The sequence below is a fragment of the Delphinus delphis genome, chromosome 7 (assembly GCF_949987515.2).
Source record: "Delphinus delphis chromosome 7, mDelDel1.2, whole genome shotgun sequence".
Classification (NCBI taxonomy): Eukaryota; Metazoa; Chordata; class Mammalia; order Artiodactyla; family Delphinidae; genus Delphinus; species Delphinus delphis.
Genome location: NC_082689.1, coordinates 7,741,537 through 7,760,325, shown reverse-complemented (window position 1 = coordinate 7,760,325; position 18,789 = coordinate 7,741,537). Strand labels below are relative to the sequence as shown.

Below are 18,789 nucleotides of genomic sequence, written 5' to 3'. Positions count from 1 at the left end.
GGGCTGGCTGGTCATTTCCTTAATCGTCTGTGACCGTTAAGAGCCTGATTTTCTATAAAGAAGCACAGAGGCTTCCTTGGCTTGTTATTAATAATAACAAACAGCTAGAATTTATTGAGCACCTGCCATTTGCCAAGTGCTTTCACATGTTACCTCATTTAATCCTTAAACCTTATACCCATTTTTACAGATGAGGAAACTGAGACTTGAGGTTAAATAACTTGTCAAAAGTCACATAGCTAGAAATGGCAGAACTAGGATAGAAACATTCCTTATTCTGCTTAATTTTTATCTTTCTCTTGTTTTATATTCTGCGAATCTGAACAAATGGATCAAGTCCTACTCTTAGGATGACTTTGAAGAGCTATGTTAAAATACTGTGTAATTCCATTTATATAACATTCTTAAAATGACCGAATGATAGAGCTGGAGAACGGAGTTGTGGTTGCTAGGAGTTGAGGGCTGGTGGGGGGAGAGGGAGGTGGCCCAAGGGGGATCTTGGTGGTGAAGGGACAGTTCTATATCCAGGTTGCTGTGGCAGTTACACGAATCTACACATGTGACCAAATGAGATAGAACCAGACACACATAACATGCCAGTGTGTTTCGTGGGTTTGATGTTGTGTTATAATTATGTAAGATGTCACCTTTGGTGGAAATTGGGTAAAGAATACATGGGCCCTCCCTGTTGTATCTCTGCTATTTCTGTAAATCTATAATCATCTCAAAACAAAAAGTGGGTTGTTTAATTCACCTGAGTGGGACGCCAGCATTGCACCTGGAAAAGGCCAGGTCTCAGCTCAGAAGTTGCTTGCTCTCAGAAAGCAGTCCACATCATAAAGCTACAGGTGGCCTAGGAGGAGAACACACACTAGAAGAGGGTCTGGGATTTAGCCTCTGTCGGACGTAACCCGAGGCTCTGTTGTCTTATGGGAAAGTACTGAACCGAAAGTCAGGGCCCCTGGGCTCAAGTCCCAGGGCTGCAATTGCGTGACCTGGGGCAAGCTTCCCAACATCTATGAGCCTTCATGTCCCCGGCTGTAAAGTAGGAATGGTAACAGCACCCACCCTGTGAGCTTGTTAAGAGATCCACCGGTAGAACACATTAATGTGCTTAGCACAGAAAGATTTACTGTGCCTACTCATTTTGGTTACCATCATCAATGTGATTTTATCTGTTCCAAAGTTGTACCCTCTGCTCTGTAGTCGGACCAATCTTGCACATATTCACAGAACAGCACGTATTTATTCTTACTTCTCTGGTTTGGGTCATTTATTCTTTCAACAATTCTTTCTTTTTTGTTTTTGTTTTTTTAATATTTCTTTCTTTATTTGGCTGCATCGGGTCTTAGTTGCAGGATCTTCGTTGCGGCACGCGGGATATTCCATCGTGGCGTGCGGGCTCTAGAGCGCGCGGGCTCAGTAGTTGCGGTGCGCGGGCTCTCTAGTTATGGCACGTGGGCTTTAGAGCGGGCGGGCTTAGTTGCCCTGTGGCGTGTGGGACCTTAGTTCCCCGACCAGGGATCAAACCCACGTCTCCTGCATTGCAAGGCGGATTCTTAACCACTGGACCACCAGGGAAGTCCCTCAACAATTATTTCTTAAGTGCCTACTTTGTCGAACACTCTTGGAGATACAGTGATGGATGTGACCCGTGTGGTCTGTGCCCAAAGAGAGCTAAAGTCTTGTTTTTTCCTGTTACGTGGAATCTCCTATCTGTGTCTTTCAAATCCTTGCTGTCCTCCGAGACTCACAGGCCTCATCTATTCCATGCAGGCCACTCTACCAGCTACTTCTCTGAGCTCCGACAGCGCTGGAGTCAGTGTGACTTAATCATCTCTGCTAGCCTAGACCGTCCTTTTCCCCTGTGCCTCCCGGGGTGCCCGGCACGGTGCTGAGCAGCACAGGGGGCGTGTTTAGCAAGCACTTGCCCACAAAATTATAAAGTTCACGGCCAGAAGGAGCCCAAGACAGTATCTCTTCCGAGGCTTTCACCTCACAGATGATGTCATGGACAGAGGCCCTTGGCCTACATAACGGAAGCTGGCTCTCTGGTCCCCAGCACTTTATCAGTAGGATATTAATAGATCCTATATTAACCTTAGTTTTTGTTGTTGTTGCTTTGTTTTGATTTTATTCCTGCTATCCAGTATTTTGACTAGCTGACTGGCGTTTCTTCTCTTGCAAACCCTGAGGTAAGAAGCCCTTGGCTGTAGCTCTGCTCTTCCCACTACCTGTGTGACTGAGTCATATCAACCAGAGGGCAGGTTCGTTGAAATGGAAAACCAGAGCCAGTCCACGTCTTTCTCCCACTTGCTCTCCGTTGAGTGGGCTTACCTGCCACCTCCAGCCTGCCGGCAGGACCCTGCCTCTGGAAGGCCCACCCAGGCGTCTGCCTCCTCCAGTCCGGCTTCTCCACCTGAAGCTGGGCGGGCGGTCTGCGCAGCCTCTCGCTAGGGCGACTTGCCTTAAATTCCAGTTGTTCTTCCGCCAGACCGTTGCCAATGAGCCCCGAGAGACTGACTCTCTGAACCCCAGTTGCTGTCCTACGCCTGCTGGAATCTAGAGGAGAGAAGAAAAGTGTTGGAGCCCCCGGCTTCCAGCTTGGTGCCCTCTTTATAGATGGAGAAATAGCAAGTGTGGCCCAGTGAGAAATGCACAGACTGTAGTTAGATGGGTTTGGGTTCCATTTCTAGGTCTGCCAGGTGTTGGTTGCTATATCACCTGACCTCGGTTGGGCAGGCAAGTTACTTAGCCTCTCTGCACGTCAGCTTCCTCACCCTTAAAATGGCAGTAACAGTAGCTGTGCGTGTGGAGTTCCTGGTGCTGTGTCTGGTTGAATGTGGAACCTCGTATTTCTGCGGCTTACTGCAGGCCCCTACGTCACCTAGAAGTGCTTTTTTAATAAAGATTTGTGGGGCTCAGAAACAGTAATCGATTGGGATTTCTCTATTGGAGTTTACAATCCCGTTGGACGGTATGATAGTTAAGCAAACAGACAGCTGGAGACTTGTTTCAACTTGAGAATAAATGAGAAGAATCAGACCACGATAGAAGCAATTTTCCCACATCCGGACTGTCAGAAGCCAGCCCTCTGCCATGCTCTAGCAGGTCTCTGCGGCCTCTTCCTTACCCAAGTGGAGATTAACAGACAAGTTGTTGCCAGTGCAGAGGCGCTGGGCAGCCTCCATGTTGAGGCACATCTGCCAACCTGGCAGGGCCGTGGAGGCTTTTCTGTTGAGGAGTGAGCCTCATGTAGGGGCACCACGGCCTCCCTGCCTGACGCTTCAGTGGGAAGCAGCCCAGGAGAGCTGGTCACCTGGGAATACAGTAGGGCTGCCCGGCCACCGAGCCGCCGCAAGTGCCGGCAGGGCCGCTGAAGAAGACTTTGAAGCATGTGTCCTCCTGCGGAGTGCTCTCCTGCTGTGTGTCCTTCACAGAGAGAAGTGGCTTCCCAAATATTGCTCCAGTTACGAAGTTGAACCCTATTAATGTGGAAATTCCTTGGGTTTTAGAGTGATCACATCTGGGACTGTTGAGTCCCACCCAGTCAGCTTGTTCCAGTGCGTCCTCTTTTAAATTTGATCTCAACTCATTATAAGAAATAACCGTAAGCTTTATGACATCAGGAACATTTATCAAGTGTTTGCCATCGTCAGGTATTGTTATAATGTGTTTTCTTTCCCCTCATTTAATTTTCACAACCATATGAACCAGGTACCATTATTGTCCCCATTTTACAGAGGAGGAAACTGAGGTACAAATAGGTAAGGTAACTTGCCAGGGGTCGTGTAGCTCATAGGAAGTAAAGCCAGGTTTCAAAACCAGCCTGAAGTGTCCGCACCCTTTACTTCTCCACAGTGTTGCTTGTTGTTTATAGGTACACCCACTCGAAAGCGAAATGAGCTTATTTCTGGTTTAGTAAGACCTGTGTCCCAGGCAGGAGGGTCGCAGCAAAGCTTGAGCTCTTTAGAGTGCTAGAAAGAAAACTTGTCCAGTGCTGTGGGCAGTTATTCTAGAGGATCCCCAAGGTCACTGTGAGAACCTCTGACTGTCCCCTGAATTCCAGCCCAGAGCCCCTAGAAAGATTATACAAAGGTTGGAGAGAAAACAGATTTCTGCTTAATGAAAATGTTCCCCTAAGATTATTGTGAAACTTATTTTTTTAACATTTAACATTGTGTCTAGTTTCTTAAATGATTTTCAACTATGCGAGATTATCCAAGGATTCTCTATTACCAAAGCTGATGTTTCAGTTAGCAAGGCATAGAAAGTCTGTTCATTTTCCTTCTTGCTGGATCCCAGCCCTTTCTAATATCCTCTACTAACCTCTTTAATTTTTTTGATCTTTGCATTTCATCTTAGCTGTAAGCTTCTTTCTGTATTTTCTTTAAAGTTCACAATACCCATATGTTCTTTGGTCTTTTCCATAGTTAGAATGGTACCTATTAGACTGATATATTGTTCAAAAAGAGAAAGGCTCTTTAAGACACTAGTAATTGTTTTGGATGAGAGTAGGAACCTCCGGTAACCCCAGGCGTGGGCCTCCTAGGTGTCCCTTCCAGACTGTTCTGAGCAACCCAGGAAGCATCAGGTCAACAGACACTTTGTGACTGGATGGCCGTGGCCAGTGATCTTGTGCCAGGAGGTGCTGCTAAGCCCGCTGCTGCAGCTTGAAGGCTGGTTGCAGGAGGAGGACAGTAGGGCAGACTGGCTGCCCCAGGACCAGAAGGGACCTTAGAATGTTGTCCTGGAATATGTTGTCCAGACATTTGGCCTCATCTGGGAGGAAGGAAGCACAGTGGGCATGGAATCAAGTCATGAACTTCGACAGTCGCTCTTGGCTACGTAACACAGCTTTATGCACTGCCACCTCTTTCTTATTAAAAGAGGTGAGCGCTGGTCCTCCGAAAATCTTCAGAGCTTTTCTTCTGACAGGTATAGCAGGGACTTATTATGGAGGCTTTCTTCCAGTAAACCTAGAAAGTATCTCACATTCATCCGTAAAATAAACCACAAGGATGACCATAGAGGAACTCAGCTCCATTTTACAGGTGGGAAGGCTAAGGTCATCAGAACCCCACACCATCCCGGAGTCTGGGGAAGAACAGAGACAAGGCCAGAGCTGCTGGCTCCCAGCTTAGGGTTATATAACTCCTTCAACTCCTCAAGTCCCTGGAAACTGAGGCCAATTCCCTGGAAGATCATTCTGTTCTCTCCTGTTTTTTCAAGACTAGAGCCAGCTTGATCACTGGCTCTGAGGCATGTATGAGAATGACCCGTTTTCTTTCTTCCATGAACTGAATGCCTACCGTCATGATCATTGTTGAATCAAGTTGTATTCGAACTTGCCTGGCTCTCATATTTTTATGTATGTTTGGCTTATATTTTGAAGAACCTTATTTTATTTATGTATACTCTCATCTGTTTCCAAAAAGGATTTGAGAAGACTTGCAACAAAGGAAATAAACAGTAAAATGAATACAGTAGAAAGAAAGACAGAAAATCAGAGGCAAGGAAAAGAGGCAGAAGTAATAGGACATCTGTAAGAGAGCATGATTCCTGTGACTGGGCGTCATATTATCTGACTTCAGTATCAGAAATGCAGAAATAGCTTCCTGCTTTATGGGGAAGAGACAGATTTCATAAGGTTATTTCTTATAACAAATCTCACTGAAAGTCAGGATGCTTTTCCCAGCACTAAAAGCTCTTTCTCACATGAGGCTTGATAGTGGGGGCATTAAGTGTTATAGTGGACAGATTTTTACATTTGTGGCCAACGAAGAAGGAGGTATTATAAGGCTATTTCTTAAACTCGGGTGAAAGTTGAAGGATAAAACACAGCTTGAGGAAGGCAAGTAAGCTAGTGAACAAGCTCGTGTCGTCTACAGGTGTCACTTCCCTGTAGCCTAACTTGACTCAAGGACAAAGCTTAGACCACCTGCCTGAGTGAGCAGATAGCCTGTCACTTAGGCTGCTTCTGACACATTTCCCTGGTGTCCGCTGTGTGTGTGATGGAAACTATGTAGCAGAGGCGCTGAAGTGGGAGGCTCTGGCAGGTGGACATTCTCCACTGTTTGGGGCAGGACCACAAGCTTTAGAAAGTAGGTGGCTAGGCTGCAAAACTGATATATTCTAAATGCCAGGAGACCCAGACAGTCTCTCTGTACGATGCACAGCCACCTCCATGCATGTGGAGGGGCCATATGCAGTTCCCAGAGTCAACATGGGCACTTTTCCGCGGAAGCAGCTTTGGGCAGTTCCAGTCCCTGAAGAGTGGTTGGCCTGAGCCCTAGAGCTCTGAGCAGAGGTGGCTCTGGTCTGGTAATGTCCCAACAGAAGTCACCCTCTTTGGCTGTGAAAATCCTCAAAAATGCTCCTGCTGTGAGTGGGTCGAGCACGTCGGTTGCAGCGTCCCTCTGCATACGACACGTGCAGACCTGTTCACCGTGCTTTGTGTTCCCCGTTGCCATATTTCTCAGGAATTTGCGGGGTAAAAATGTGGGCAGGGGAACGCCTGTTCTGCTAACACAGGTGCTGGGAAGGGGAATGAGGTCTTCTGTGCTGGTCTCACCCAGCAATAAAGGCAGAGGTGCTGCGGAGTCATGGCCCGCAGAGCTCTACTGCCCCGGCCTTGCTGGTGAGCCATGAAGTAACCCTCAGACAGGCGGGCAGGAGGGGTCAGGGCTCTTCTCTCCCGGGACTGGCTTGCTGACTGAGGCAAACCCAGGATGAACCAACCAGGTTGGCCTCTGTGACTCCTGACGAAAGAGCAGCCTTCCCTATTGATTGACCGTAGCTCCGGAGACAGACGGCTTTTCTTCTGAGCAAGTAAAACTTCAGCATTGAAGAATCCTTGACCTGTCATTTTTAACCTTAATGAGGATAGAACGAGCCTCTGGAACAAGGTGCAATGGAGTCAGGAGAAGTGGCTTTAAGTGAAAACACAGCTGTGGGGTTTACAGACGGCGCTGCAGGGAGGCGTCATCCAGTGGGAGCGGCCAGCCTCGCTATAGACTTTCCAACACTAATGAATCGGGAACTCCATGCTGAACAGGATTTAGTTTGATGGGTCCCTGTGCCAGCAGATGGATGTATTTTTCTTGAAAGACCAAGGTGCCAGAAATCTCCATGATTACGTTACTGGAGCGAGGCTCTTTTTTGTGGTTTGTGCAGTTGAGCGTCAGGACTGCAGGATTCTCTTGCGCTTTCTCACTCTTATTTTTTCCAGGTCAGAACCAGAGCTTGGGGTGGGGAGGAAAATCCTGCTGAATGAGCAAGTTCTTTCTTAAAAAGCTTTCTCCAAGTCCAAAAAGACTTCAGTGGACTTAGGAGAAAGAAACTTAATACATTGCCGTAGAGTCACTGTGAACCAAGCGAAAGCCAAGTCCACAGCATCTTTGTCTTATAAAAGAAAGCAGAGAGGAGATGGGAAAAAAATAATGCTTAGGAAATCCAAACCAAACAACGAAAACTAAAGAAGAGAAACTAAAGATCACCTCAGAGAATGTGAAGATTTCCTTCTAATAAGATTTTTCAATTGCAAAACCAAGGCTCAGGTAGAGGTAACTTTTCTCTTCTTTTTAAGTATGCCATAAATGGCATACCTCAGATGTTTGAACTATGATGGGATTTGCCACTTTCAGCTTAAGGAAGAGTTGGACACCCTGCAAGACCAGTGGACTGTGAGGGGAAGAGTCGGCCATGCAGAGACTGGAGGCTTCCCAGTCTGGTCCTTGACCTGCGTTTGAACCTTGGTCCTAATAGCTAGCAGATTGAAGCAAGCTCACTGGCCTCCCGGAGAACCCATGTTGGTTTGAACTGGAGCAATGCTGGCCACAGAACCAGCACTCTGCTTTCACCAGCTACCTCTCTCATTACTCCTCTGTGAGAGGAACTCGGTGCTGGGTCGTGGAGGTTGCCCCTGTTCGGTCACGGAGCAGCCTGCAGAGAGGGGACGCACTCTCTTATGCCCGGCCTGCAAGTGCCATCCAGCCCATGGCCAGAAAGAGAGCCGGTTGCCTGCCAGAGGTCATCTTGGAGCTGTTGTGGACGAGACAGGCAATTGCTAAACTTCTTAACACATCTCTTACCCTACCAAAGTCAGGCCAGCGTTTTCAAAAGCACCAAAGACTCTGAGCTGGTATCACTTAGCTGATGGAGTTTAGTACCAAGTGGCCTGTGTGTATGTTCTCCAGGAATGTGGCTGTTTGGGAAAGCCAGCTGTGCACCTGAGCAGATTAGGGACCAATTTGCTCATTAGCCCGGGGGAACATCTAGCAAGCCACCCCTCAGCCACCTTTCCTGTCCCGTCCCATTACTCTTTCTCAGTTATTCTTATGAATGTAATCTGGCCCGTTGGCTTCACTGGGCTGGTGTACAGAGTGAGGTCATGCTTCCTTTAATGGTTACATTAAATGACTCCATGGACCCCTCTGCTGCTTAGCCTGGGGTGTTCATTCTTTCCCTTAGGTTCACCTAAAGGCTCTTCCTCAAGCAACGTCTGAGAACCCTGAGGAAGCCTTCGTTGGTCCTGAATCGGTCGTTCTTACCGCTCACCTGTTGTCACCAGCTGGGAGGATGGCCCTGTGGCCTCCCTTGCCTCCCTCTCCCGCCCTAGACCTGGAGGGGCTGCAGGAGGACCTTCTGCAGACCTACCAACCCCCGTAGAGCCTCTACCCCCACGTTCCCACAGCCCGTGGGGAAGGACTTGGCCCCTTCCGCTCACCCAGGCTCCGTCAGCTCACCCACGGTGCCGGTTTCCCTGAGGCAGGAGGGCTCCCAGCAGGAGTCTCACGCTCCAGCTGCCCAGGGCCTATCCTCCTCTGTGGTCTGGCCTGAGCCCCTGAAAGCAGAAGGCTCCTCTCTTCCCTGCTTGAGAGAGATTGGCTTGTCCTTTGTCCAGAGGAAAGGCTTGTCTCTAACTAGACCCGTTTAAAGGTCTCCTTCCTCTGCTGCAAGAGGCTGACAGAGCAGCCTTGTCACTGCCTCATGGGCCCTTTGCTGCCTTCCCTCCTTACCCAGTACCAGGGATGTTGTGCGGTTGGAAACTGTCCTCCCAGGGAAGAGGTTGACTCATAGTGGGCTCTTCTGCTTGACAGTGGCAACTGCCTCTGGAAAGGGAAAGCCGGGCCTCATGAAGTCTCGGAGTAGCTGTCATCCTTGCAGGCCAGCGTTCCAAGCTGAGCCACTCTGTGGATGGACCCCTGTAGGCCTTGATTAGAGCCCGCACTGGCACAGATGGCAGCCTGTAGGGCTGCCTGTTTCCTTGCCATGCTAGGCTCATGGGACGTATTCAGTAACTACTGTTGAGTGAAGGACCGAGTGCCTCTTCGTAGGCACTGGCAAGATGGGAGCCTCTGGACACCGAGAGGATTTGAGCCACTGCTTGTAGTCTGGTGGCACAGCGACTGAGGGTTGGCACACGTGCGGCAGAATCTCTCTACAGAGGTGAGAGTGATTACAAACTCGGATGAAATTGGGTGACTAGGAGCTTGCAGGGGAACATGATTCTGTGTCTGTAAAATTTTTTTTTAATTATTTATTTCTGGCTACATTGCGTCTTCGGTGCTGCACGCGGGCTTTCTCTAGTTGCGGCGAGCGGGGCCTCCTCTTCGTTGCGGTGCATGGGCTTCTCATTGCAGTGGCTTCTCTTGTTGCGGAGCATGGGCTCTAAGCGCACGGGCTTCAGTAGTTGTGGCACGTGGGCTCAGTAGTTGTGGCTTGCGGGCTCTAGAGCACAGGCTCAGTAGTTATGGCACATGGGCTTAGTTGCTCCACGGCATGTGGGATCTTCCCGGACCAGGGCTCGAACCCGTGTCCTCTGCCTCGGCAGTCGATTCTTGACCACTGTGCCACCAGGGAAGTCCCTGTGTCGTAAATTAAATGACTGGAGCAGTTAGTCGCTGATAGGTAAACGAGATGCTCCAAATCTCTACTCTGCAGTTCAGCTCAGCGACATGCTTTGGGCACCTGCTGTGGACAGAGATAAGGGCACTGAGTGCCCAGGGTACCTGGTGAAGCTACCCATCCCAAACCCTCGGACTCACTGGGGAGAGCGGCCCTGCCTCTAGTTACCAGAGGAGGGAATAATAGAAGGTCCAGTTTTACAGAGAGAATCTCAAAGGATGTGTGGGATCTTGCTGGGACAGACAGGAAGGGCTCCCCTGGAAGCAGTCGTGGCACAAGGAGGGGCCCAGAGGTAGGAGAGTGTGCACGGCTTGGTCCAGCCTCATGCAGTGAGCTGTGCAGTTGTAGAAGGAACGCACAGAGCTTTGCAGCAGGACGACGCCGGGGCGCTCTTCCCTGTCTGGCAGACTTGTGTTTCTCCTTCAAGACGCCCGTCTTCTGCCCTGGGGCCCTTCCGGCTTGGCATACCCTCCTCGGCACTTGCCACCCCACCAGTCCCTTGGTCACAGTCCATATTTGTTCACGTGGGCAACCAACCCCCAGAGGGCCTGGACCGTGTTTGATTCATGAATATATTTCCGACATATAGACAGCAGGAAGCCATCAGGGTTCTTACAGATGGAAGTGTCATCAGGCTTGTGTTCAGAAGGATGGCTCAGCTGTGTTATGGAGAGTGGATTAGAGAGAGCAGAGCCAGGGCAGTGGAGAGTGTCGGTGTCCTTGAGAGAAATAATGAGCAATTACAAAGAGCGGCCGGGGCCCGGAAGGCTGGCAGAGACCGGGCACAGCTCCATCGAGGCCCTGGCTCTGCTGTTCTCTGGGTCTTTTGAGTCTGCTTCCTGTGTGAGTTGGCTCCATTCTCAGGCTGGTAGCAAGCAAGTTGCAGCAGTTCTGGCCCTCGTGCCCGGAAGCACCCAGCAAACACTGGCCTCCGTTGGATCACATGACCATTCCTAAAGCAGTGCCTAGGGCCAGGAAATGCCGTGCACTGGCTGGCATGGGTTCCTGATCAGTTACTGAAAGGTGCATGAGGTTACCTTAGAACGGCCAGGTCCAGCCCCGGAGATTGGATCTGCTTCCCCTTGAATCCCCTGGCCTGGGGTGGGAGGGCGTATAGCTGAATGAAACTAGAATACCAGTAGGAAGGAGGAAATGACTGCTAGACATGCACTTACGTCTGCTCTAGGGACCAGCTGGACCGATTCATTCATGTATTAAGCCGTGCACATAGTAGGTGCCTACTCCCACACCCACACATACCTACACACCTGCAGGGACACGCTTTGTGGACTGGTTTATCTGGGCAACAGCATCTCATCCTCCTGAATGAATATCAGACCTCTCAGGGAGGACCCCACGCCCCACCCCAACCTCTGACTCTCCGTTTCTCGACTTCTCCTTGCATCTTGTGATTGACTGTTCCATCTCCAAGATCAGACATGGCCTTCTCTCTGACCACAGCCTCCAGTGACTCCCACAAACCCTCTCCTTGACCTCATGGACACCTCGGAGGCCAGTATAGGCCAGTGGTTAGCAACATGGACTACACTTCAGTTCTGCCACTTACTTGCTAATTTACTTAAACTACTCTGCAGTGTAAGGATAGGAGCCAACCTCGCAGGGTTGTTGGGAGGATTAAATAAAGTCACACGTGAAAGGTGCCTAGGACAGAGGACGTACTCAAAGAATATTAACTCCATACAAGACCTCCTTCACCCAGACTCTTCTGTTTTCTTCCAGTCAGTCCCTTCCATCTGTATTTCCTGCCCGTTTCCCCATAGAGTCCCTGATCCATCTGTTGCCCTTGATCCCTCAAACCTATTCTTCCCTCAGGCCTTTCTGGCAAATGCTCAGCTCCACACCCACCTAACTTTCTTCATGCCAGCATCTAGGTTGCTAGAAAAAAAATCATCTGGACAGATGGTTGCTACGGTGACCTCAGATCCTGTGGCCTCAGCTAGACCCGTAATGCTCCCTGGCAACCCTTATGCTCGTCTCCGGTCAACTGCTTTTCCTGTTCTCCAGAGAAGCAATTTCAAACTTTCATCATATTCCTCCAACTTCCGTTCCTTCCCTCACCAAACCCTCCATTCCTTGCAGGTAATTTGGCCTCCTAGTTCTTAGAAAAGAACGATAATCAGGCTGGCACGTTCCAAACCACCACCATGCCCGCATACCCACCCACCCCAAATCCATAGATAGATCTTCAGCCCCACCCCGCCTTCCCTACCGCTGCAGTGAGAAAGGGTCTTCGCTTGCATGTTGGATTCCACCCCCTCCTGTCATCTCAGGCATCTCTCTCCTGTGTCTTCAACCCCTCCCTCTATATTTCCTCCTTCTATCAGCATTTAAACAAGTCTCTGTCATCTTACAGTCCACTCTCCTTCAATCCCGCATCCTGGTAGCCAGTCCCATTCCGTTCCATTCACCTTGGCTCTTCCCAGCCACTCTGCAGTTTGCTGAGAGAGTTAACACTCATGATCCCCACTTCCTCCCGCTCTGCTCATTTGTCAGCCCATCACGCCCTGACCTCTGCTCCCACCGCTGTCCTGAGGGTTCTCGTTGCTAAATCCTGCAGATTCTTGGTTCAGGTGCTTGTTCCTCTCTTACTTGACCTCTTAGAAGGATTTGACGCTGCTGAGTGCTCCCTCCTTACGACGTGTTCCCGCCTTGGCTCCTGTAACGTCATAACTTAGAACACCGTGGCTACCCCTTCTCAGTGTCTGTTGTCCAGCTCTTAAATGTAGCTGTTCTATCGAAAACCTCATTTTCACTCAACATACTCTCTCAGGACCATCTCATCCGCTCCAGTGGCTTCAGTTGCCATCTGTCTTCGCATCCAAAGTTTCCCAGACCTGTACCTCCAGGTTACGGTCTTGCTTATAAAATTCAGAATTATTTACACAGCTGCCTACTGGTCACCTCCACTAAGATACCTCTTGGGCACCTTAAAATCAGCACTCCCAGCCCTGCCATTCCTCCTTATCACGGGAAGCATCTACCTGGCTCTCCAAGGCAAAAACCCTTAGACATTCATTGTCTTTGGCTCCTCTCTCTTTTGCAGACTTTATTATCTCCGGGCCATCACCAAGTCCAAAATTCTGGTAAAGTGGCAAGAACACAGGTTCTGGTTGAAATTCCAGTTCTAATTGTGGTTTGAACAAATTACTTCACCTTTTTCCAACTCAAGTTCCTCACCTGTGAAAAGGAAATAGTAATACCGAATTCACTTGGCTGTGGTCACGGGGGACTTCTCTGGCGGTCCAGTAGTTAGGACCCCGCGCTTTCACTGCCGAGGGCCCGGGTTCGACCCCTGGCCGGAGAACTAAGGTCCCACAAGCTGTGCGGCACGGCCCCAAGAAAACCCAAAAACATAAAAACAAAAAAACAAACAAAAAACCAAATGGTTGTGGTCAGGATAAAGGAAAGCCTTTACTTGGTAGGCTTTCAATAAATATGAGGGCTCTTCTGTCTCCATTTCCTCTCTCCCCATCTCCATCACCACCTCTGCTTACTCACCTTATTGTTGAATTGGTGTACATATAGTTTCTTGACCTTGAGAATCCCCCAGGAATGAAGTTTCCCATAATTCCTTCATGACTAAGGACAACAGCTTATATCTCGTCATGCTTCTCATAAAGACTTTGGAAAATGCAAAGAAAGTAAAGCAGTCACTGTTGCCATTTTGATATCGTTCCAGTCTTCTATGCGTTCTTTGTTCTTTTTTTAATGTGGTTTTTTCCCTATATAATTGAGTACACATCCTGCTGCTTTTCATCTAATCCAGATACTTTCCCAGGTTAACAAAAGTTCTTCATAAACAGTTTAATGGCTGCCTGCTATTCTGCATGTGACTACAGTATGGTTTATTTACCTATTTTGCTATTGTTGGCTTTTTAGAGTCTTTCCAGTAAATAATACTGAGGTAAACAGTTTTGCAAAAAAAAACCCACTTTTTCTCCTACGTTTATAATAATTTTTCTAAGCCATAAATTCATAACTTGAATCACTGAATTGAAGGATTTGAAAATTTCTAAGCAGTGCAGTCTGAAGTGGACTAAATGAATATAGGCCTTACCTTAACTACAAAGAGGGAAGTAAAGAAAAAAGCGTTGTAATTAACAGATATTTTAAAATAATTGTTTTCTGTTTTACTGAAAGAGGGCTTGGAAGATCCAAGCAGTGCTCTGTGGGGAAAACATGCCTTTGACTTGAAGTTCCTGGGTCCATGATGGTAAAGGAGGGCTTGTTTCTGTTTTTGTATTTTCATCTGGGTCAGTGAGAGGACAGGCCATTCCTACAAGCTCGTTTCCCTCTAAGGAAGAGAAAAGTCACCCAGCATCTGATGATGCAGATCATTAGTTGTGTCAACAGCCTTGCAGTTAAAAAAAAAAGTTATAACAATGTATCCTCCTAATGTGCAGTTAATTTTAGTTAAAACTTCCCTGGTGATTTTAATTTTTTAATTTAATTTAACTTATTATTAGTTTGTTTGGCCCCGCGGTGCAGCTTGAAGGATCGTAGTTCCCCAACCAGGGATTGAACCCGGGCCACCGCAGTGAAAGCACCAAGTCCTAACCACTGGACCACCAGGGAATTCCGCCCCTGGTGATTTTTAAACCCAGTGAATTTGTAAATCTAGTAAATGGCCCTGCATTTGGAAATGTTAGAGCTGCCATAGCCAGCTGGGCTCTAGCAAGACACACACAACTCACTGAGCTCCGGCTTCCCAGCAACACCCGAGCGCTCCCCTCAGAATCCATTTCTTTTTTTTTTTTTTACATCTTTATTGGAGTACAATTGCTTTGCAATGGTGTGTTAGTTTCTGCTTTATAACAAAGTGAATCAGTTATACATATACATATGTTCCCATATCTCTTCCCTCTTGCGTCTCCCTCCCTCCCACCCTCCCTATCCCACCCCTCCAGGCGGTCACAAAGCACCCAGCTGATCTCCCTGTGCTATGCGGCTGCTTCCCACTAGCTATCTCCCTTACGTTTGGTAGTGTATACATGTCCATGCCTCTCTCTCGCTTTGTCACAGCTTACCCTTCCCCCTCCCCATATCCTCAAGTCCATTCTCTAGTAGGTCTGTGTCTTAAATACTGTATGCTAACACATATATATGGAATTTAAGAAAAAAAAAATGTCATGAAGAACCTAGGGGTAAGACAGAATCCAGAGTTTATTACCAGATTCCTTGTTCCTGATCTTCCCTAATCAGGAAAAGCTACTGAGTGCCTCAAGGTTAACATGTCCAGGACTTCCCTGGAGGTCCAGTGATTAAGACGCTCTGCTCCCATTGCAGCGTTGCAGGGGGCACGGGTTCGATCCCTGGTCAGGGAAGATCCCACATGCCTCGTGGCACAGCCAAAAAAATGTTAACATGTCCAGAACCAGACTTTGGACTCTCTACCCATCCCCGCATTCAGTCTTCTCACTCAGCAATGAAACCACCACCTGCCTGGTTGTTTAAATCAAAAACTTGAACCATCTTTGATTTCTTCTTTTCTGTCCTCACCACTCCCCAACACCAAATCCATCAGCATATTCTGCCAATTCTACTTCTAAAAATTTACTTGAGATCTCAAATTGTCCATTTCTCTCCATCTTGCCCAACTGCCCTCTCGTCCCAGCCCCCTTCACTGCTCACCTGCACTACTCGGTAGCCTCCCACGGGGCTCCTACTTCTGCTCTCTCCTCTACAATCTTTTCTCTATGCAGTAGCTAGAGGGATCCTGCGAAAACTTAACTGTGGTCATGTCACACACCCGCTCCTTAAGACATGTCAGAGGCTTCCCTTTGCTAGTAAGGTAAAGGCCAGAAACTCTAACATGGCTGAGAAGGTCCTGTGTACCCTGCCCTGGCCTTCCTCTCCAGCATCGTTGCCCACCATTTCCCCATACACATCCTTCAGTTCCCCTTCAGTTCCTGCAACTCCTGCACCGAGGGCTCTATACATGTTATGTTCTCTGCTGAGGAGGACCCTCTTCTCTCCCCATCCATCCTTTCCACAGTCTAGGTAACCCCTCCTTCCCACTTTCCCAGTCTAGGCCAGGTTATTTACTTCTGTAGAAACATGGGAGGTTTTTTCCTTCTTTAGAGAACCTATTCCAAAGTTTCATGTATATAAAAAAAGGTTTTCCATTCATCAGCATAATTATGTGATTGATGTCTGTCTCTTCTACTAGACCATAAGATCCTCTCTGCTTACTGTTCACTGTTCTTTCCCCATCAGCTACTCAGTGTCTGGCACAAAGTAGGTGCTTAATAAAAAAAATTGGTTGCATATTAACTGAAGAAGTCAAGTCCTGGTAACAGTCCTCCTTGACAACAGTGTCCCCGTAAGGTGCGGGCTCTTCCCAGAGCGGGCAGACCCGGGTTCTCCACAACACATCATCTTGAGGGAGTGTGATTTCGCTTGTCTTGTTGTTGTTGTTGTTTTTCATTTCAGCTATCAGAATGAATAGAGCATGCTACCTGAAACTTACTTGTTTTTCTCTTCTCTCCTTATTCAGCTAAAGCTTGCTTTTACTCTGGACCACGAGACAGGATTGCCTCAAGGATGTCACATCTACGAGTACCGTGACAGCAACAAGTAAGTCACTCTGTGGGAAAGAGTGTCAGCTCACCATGTCCTGCAGGGGTAGCACCCATAGCCTTCCTTACACTGGGCTTCCCCGACAAAGGGATTGTCAGGGAGGGAATCACACTTTTTGTGACTGTACTAGAAAATAGCTGGCACAAAAATGTTTCTCCTGTAAAATCTCTTTTGCCCTTCAATATAGGACTTGGAATACTTGTGTAGGAGCAGGTGTAATGTATTAGAAGTCTATTGCAAAGCAAAGCCTCCTTTCCAGGCTCCAGCTCCTCTAGATACTCCCCTACCCACTTCATCTCCAATCATGCGCTTGCTAATTGGGTTCACTGTGTGACTTTGGCTTTTGTTGTCATTCAGTCTGACTAAACTATGTTTATAGGTTTGTTGTGATACTCCACCTTGTGAATTTTTCTTTCTTTCTTTCTTTAAAAAAGTTTTTTAAATTTTTAAAATATTTTTTATTGGAGTATAGTTGACTTACAATGTTGTGTTATTTTCAGGTGTACAGTAAAGTGAATCAGTTACACATATACATATATTCACTCCTTTTTTAGATTCTTTTCCCATATAGGTCATTACAGAGTATTGAGTAGAGTTCCCTGTGCTCTACAGCAGGTCCTTATTAGTTATCTGTTTTATATATAGTAGTGTGTATATGTCAATCCCAATCTCCCAATTTATCCCTCGCCGCCCCCTTACCTTGGGAATTTTAGAGTTGGGGTACTTCTGGGTACTTACAGAGGTTTAAGTTGGTGGCCTTATTAGAAAGATGGCGCCTGGCATAGTTTTATACACCTCTTCTCTTCATCACAGACTGCCTCCTTGACTGTGTATTTTTGTCTGTGGGCCAGTGAAAGTGGTGATGAGTGAGATAAAGGGCGTGTGCCCTGATGATGACAAGGACTGATGAATGGTGAGGGCAGCTACCCTTGGGCTCCTACTGTGTGTTAGGCACAGTCCAGGGACACTACGTTTGTCATCCCACTTAATTCTCATGGTAACCTGAAGAGTTTTCTTTTATTATTGTTGTACTTGCAGAAGCTGAGGTCTAGGGAATGTATGTAACTTGTTCAAGGTCACTTGCCACAGCTGTGTGAGGCAGCGGTCAGCATTATCACATTAATTCGGGGAAGAAAATAGATGAAAGGCAATTGATGTCCCAAGTTGCTACTTTTGGAAACCTCATTGATGACAAGAATAGTCCCAACCTGGACTCAAGGACTAATTGTTTGAATATCCAACTGTTTAATTTTATCCAGTGGAAGGATCAAATAGGCACAGGCCAGTGGAATCATACATTACCTTCCAGAAGAGAAATTCGCGTCTTCTTCAAGAGCTCATGCTCTGTTATGGGTGGAAGATGGGTTACTGTGTGCCTTTGTGACCAAATTTCCATTCAGATTACTTTCAAGGCATTATTCCTCTTTGTAATTTATCTTTAGGAGGATGCTATCGTCAGCTATTGTGTACCCTCAATTCCCACCAAGTTAATCATTCAGAAAAGGTTGACCAAGCATCCTTTAACACCATCATTCCTCCTCTTGGATGGCACTGTTTCTGGAAGACAGTTACAGGATTTCTAGGCCATTGTGTCAGAGATACAGTCTCAGCTTCTGATAATGCTTGGTTCAGTAGAGAAGTAGGGCTAGACTTCTCTGGGTCAGGACTGACGGGGCCAGGTGAGTGAGTCCCTTGGTGGCAGGGGCAAGCATTGTTAGGGAGTGAGAGAATTGTAAGCGATAAGCCCTCCTTGTCAGCGCTGCCCTGAGCTCCCTGATGCTTGCTGGATGGCCGTGGATGGCAGCCCGTCACACGACAGCTTGTGGCCGCAGAAACACAGTGGCGTCAGGCTCAGGGGTGTTTACATACTCCAATTCTGGCCTGACTCTCTGCTCTTTGGAAATAAGGTTGGCAGAGTTTTTGTTCAGTGGGAGAAGGGCACCAGCTTTAAGTTCATGTCTGAGCAGTTCAGAGGTCCGGTGACAACAACTTACGTTGTCTTTAAAACCGATCGGAGAAAGTAGCCTAACTCTGTTTCTTGGCCTAATTCCCGACTCCTAGCATATTATCAGAATAAGCAATGTAGGAGAGAATGTAGGAGCTGTAAGTACTGATAAGCTTTGGACCAAAGACCTGTAAAAGAAAGCCTTTGTGTAGGAAACTGGGTAGGAGCCATGATCTCGGAAAGTGTGACTATCAGATGCCTCAGTGGTCCCTCCCTACCGTTCTCTCTTGCTAGAGGCAGTCTTGGAGTTTATTCTCAACCCGTGGACAAGTTTT

At 47.7% G+C, this 18,789-nt stretch overlaps 1 protein-coding gene across 2 annotated transcripts in view; it reads left to right on the top strand.

Annotated features, from left to right (window-relative positions):
• DIS3L2 (DIS3 like 3'-5' exoribonuclease 2) overlaps window positions 1-18,789 on the top strand; it is a 373,782-nt gene that overhangs the window by 317,316 nt on the left and 37,677 nt on the right. For both annotated transcript variants that reach the window (XM_060015926.1, XM_060015927.2), the window contains one exon: window positions 16,427-16,506. In XM_060015926.1, coding sequence (XP_059871909.1) covers window positions 16,427-16,506 — 80 coding nt within the window. The remainder of the gene's footprint in view (window positions 1-16,426; window positions 16,507-18,789) is intronic.